We start from the raw sequence: 3,854 nt of genomic DNA, 5'->3' as shown, positions 1-3,854 counted from the left end.
TTATTTTGAGTGAAATTTTGAGACAAAACTAGACATAGAAGTCGATCTAATGACCCAAATTGGTTTAATCCAACGGTGGGGAACCTTGAGTCTGGGGTTTTAATAAGTTGGTTAAATTTTAATAAGTTTGACTTAGAACAAAGCTGAAGTAATAATAGTAGGCTGGGAAAAACAGAGTTGGGAACTTGGGCCCGCGTGTCAGCCTGATAACCTTCCCGTCTTCACCGGCTAGACTCTGCAGTTTCTGCTCCAGTCCAGCCGTCGCATCGCAAGCGCCGCGGCCGCCTCACGCCGGAGACCACCGCCGCACCGCGTCCCTCCGCCTCCCCGCGCCGCGCCCCTCCTCTCCGCCCCCACGCGCCGCAGCCACCTCCCACTGGAGGCCACCGCCGCACCGCGTCCTTCCGCCTCCCGCGCCGCCCACCAAACCCTGGAGCCGTCGAACGAAGCAGCAGCAATGTCGCCGCATCAGCAGGTAATCCACTCACAACGACGGCTTTGCTAATTCTCAATCGCTTCATCCACAATTACCTGCAACAATTATGACGAGCATATCTTCTGGCACACTGGATTCTCTCCACCAAATTAAATCACAACGATGCACACATCGTGAAACCCAAGCAACAATTGCTGTGCACCCAAAGCATGTACTGTATGTGTTGCATAATGTCCTCATCTACAAAAAATCCTGACTAATTAGTGAACTCTACATATTCCCTGAATATTTGGATTTAGTTTCAGTTCTCTGCATTTAGTTAGAAATAATCCTAACTTTTGAGTCAGTGGATCTAGTTACCCACTAACTAAATGGGTCCATTATTCTCTAGCAGCAGTCAGAGGAGGAAGATAGGCTAATTAAGCGGATTGACAGATAGATGATCTTTGCACTATAGCTCCTCCTGTGCAGTTGCACATATGGTACTGACCGGGTCAGGTCTGCAGTGGGTAGGTTCCATGTTTGCCTTAAATAAAAGCTCAATATACCCTATTTCCTACAAACCTTGATGAACCTGAACGGAGCAAGGTTTCACAGATTCCGATAGCAAGTGTTCTTAGGAGCCATTCGGCTTATCAAACAGTTTACGCTCTAGATACAGCATTGTTCTTGACACTCTGTGTAACTATTTTCTGTTTCGGATTTCTATAGTCATTCATTTGGCTGCTTAATAATGGGTTCATAATTTATGTTGCAGCAGCGGGAGGACGAAGATAGGCTCAGCACGCTAACTGATGATATTTTACTGTGTATCTTGGGGAGAGTCAGTTTATGTATGGCAGTAAGGACATGCGTGCTCTCTACACGGTGGAGGCATCTGCCTTGGTTGCTCCCTGAACTCAGCATGGATGTCGAGGATTTCCTATCTGCTCCATGCACTGAAACTATTGAGGCAAATGATATGGAGAAAGCTATGGTGTCTTTGACCAAAGCAACCAGGAGTTTCTTGACTGATCAGCAGAGAGGATCCACTATCTCAAGTCTGCACCTTAAGCTCTACTTGATCAACACTTTCTTGTGTGAACTTGGCCTACTGGTAGGTGATGCAATTGAAAGCGGTTTCTTGAAAGATTTGGATCTCACTATTCTTGATGCGACAGATCCTCTTGACTGTAGTGTGGAGGATATGCTACAGCGAGTCGAAGAAATAGATGGTTTTTTCTGTGCCTACCCTAGTGTTCTCCATTGCCTCACAAGACTCTCTCTAGACAATTTAGGCTTCATCAAAGTGGATATGCATCACATCCTGTTTGACTGCTGCAAGCAACTGAAGTATCTAAGCCTCTGTCAGTGTGATACTGGTCTTGGATCTTGGTTTAAGATTGATGCACCAGACTCAAAACTCATTGTTCTAGAACTCACCAAGTGTCGTTTTGAGAGACTTGAGGTGGTCTGCCTTCCGAAGTTGGAGAAGCTCAGTTGGGATACTTGGGTATCTCGGTCTGTCCCCTTAGCTTTCGGTTTTGTCCCGTCTCTTGGGCAACTAGAACTCTCATGTGGTGCGATATGTGACCAACGTGAATTTAAATTAAGTGAGCTACTGCACGGAACCTCAAGCATACATACTCTCACATTGGATTTCCAAGGAGAAAAGGTAAGTTGTAGCTTATTTTCGTGAAGTGGTAACTCTTTTTGTGTTGCTTTTGTTATGCTGTTAAGAGTTATATCATAGAGAATAAACATAGTTGTAAATTCTTTGGTAACCTCATCTCTCATGCTTGTGAATTATTCATTTTAATTTATCTTCTGGCCAGCTTTGGATGCAACCTGAAATGGGCCAACTCCGCACTGCTTTCAAGAAGCTAAGGAAGCTGTATGTGCGCGGTATCTTTGTTGAATTTGACATTTTGTGGATAACGGCCTTTCTTGTGGCGGCACCATCTATCGAGATGTTACATGTTGAGGTGATGCAACTTTCCCTTGTTTTTCGTCCTAAATTATGTTATCTTTGTTTACTTCTCCACATGCAGCGCTTCAAGTTTTGCCTGAATGCTGTTTAGTACTAAAATTCAACTACATGTGATGATTTCTTACCCAAATATAGGTATGGGAACATCCATGTGATGTGGACGACGAGATCAGACAGCAGGCCTTCTTTGACAGAAAGGCTCCTCAGTGGAAGATGGATTTCGATGGCTCCAAAAACTGGCTTTTGAAACAGCTGGAATTCATTGGCTTTAGGTCACTAGAACATCAGTTTACATTTATAAGATCCATGCTGGAGAGATGTCCCAATCTACACATTATAATTTTGAAAGGAGATGAGCAATGTTACTCCTGTGACGCCCTTGGTATACCATCAAAGTTCCCAAAGAAAGATGAGGAAGAAATGGTCGTTAGCCGAATTAGAGATGGCATGTTCTTGCCGCGAATAATTTTTAATGAGAGTAGTAATAAGGGGTGTTAGGCGAATTAGAGTGCAACACTCTGTACTTTCTTTTTGTGTTGAATACCTTGTTATTGTCGTATTTAAGCAATTGTGCAATGCAATTAAGGTGTGGTGGTTATCTCATGAACTCAGGCTGTTGAACCAACAGTTGTTGTGCCCCTGAGCAGGCTAGCTGGGTCAAGAACTGGTTGTAAATTGCTCCATGCATTTTTGTTGTTGTTGGTGAGTGTCAAATATCAGTCGTCTGTGGTCCAAAGTTTTGCTTCAGCGTAGGTGATTTTTTTTCATGGCGTTTTTTGACCCTACACTTGCAAACATACATGATCGTAACTAGCAGCCTGTGTCCAGTTTAGAACATCTGCTGTGTGAGGATACATTGCATTTGTCTTCCAATGTCCGAGAGCAGCTGAGATTTGGAGAAGCTTTGGATGGGCAGATCGAATCAACCAAGCCTCCACCTTTGACCGATCTGGTTCTGCGGTTTTTGAGGCTCCCTACTACATGGTGTGGACACCAAAGAGTTAATCGTAACTACATGCTGGTACATTTGGTGGCACAGAAGGAAGATCATACGGAGGAGCCAGTCTCCAATCCTTTGCACTCGGCCCAATCCATCAGAGGCCAGAGCCATGACGACGAACTTCACCTGATCATGCAAGAAGAACTCTGGGATTCGCCTTTGGATGGAAAAAACCAGAGGAAGGTACACGAAACCAAATGTCGATGCATCCTACTAACTTAGTAGGGGTGTAAACGGATTGGATCGGATTTTGCTCCTACCATATACTTTGCCACAGTTTTTTTCCGGATTTAGATCGGAGCGGATATTGACCGGCTTCGGATTCGAATACGGATATACCGGATTGCGGGTTCGAATTGGAAACAGAATGGACTCGTACCGGAAACAAAACTATTCGGATATATGCTCTAATCGGTAGATAGTTATTGTTCTTGCAAATTTTGAGTGAA

At 44.3% G+C, this 3,854-nt stretch overlaps 1 protein-coding gene across 1 annotated transcript; it reads left to right on the top strand.

Annotated features, from left to right (window-relative positions):
- The first annotated feature begins 231 nt into the window (after positions 1-231).
- Positions 232-3,043, top strand: LOC127324018 (uncharacterized). The gene is made up of 4 exons (XM_051352123.2): positions 232-475; positions 1,194-2,090; positions 2,251-2,400; positions 2,541-3,043. The coding sequence occupies exons 1-4, from the start codon at positions 458-460 to the stop codon at positions 2,901-2,903; spliced, it is 1,428 nt and encodes a 475-aa protein (XP_051208083.1). The 5' UTR covers positions 232-457; the 3' UTR covers positions 2,904-3,043.
- The last annotated feature ends 811 nt before the right edge of the window (positions 3,044-3,854 follow it).

Source organism: Lolium perenne, chromosome 4 (genome assembly GCF_019359855.2).
Source record: "Lolium perenne isolate Kyuss_39 chromosome 4, Kyuss_2.0, whole genome shotgun sequence".
Taxonomy (NCBI): domain Eukaryota; kingdom Viridiplantae; phylum Streptophyta; class Magnoliopsida; order Poales; family Poaceae; genus Lolium; species Lolium perenne.
The sequence above is the reverse complement of the archived record's forward strand: the minus strand, read 5'-3'. Positions and strand labels throughout refer to the sequence as shown.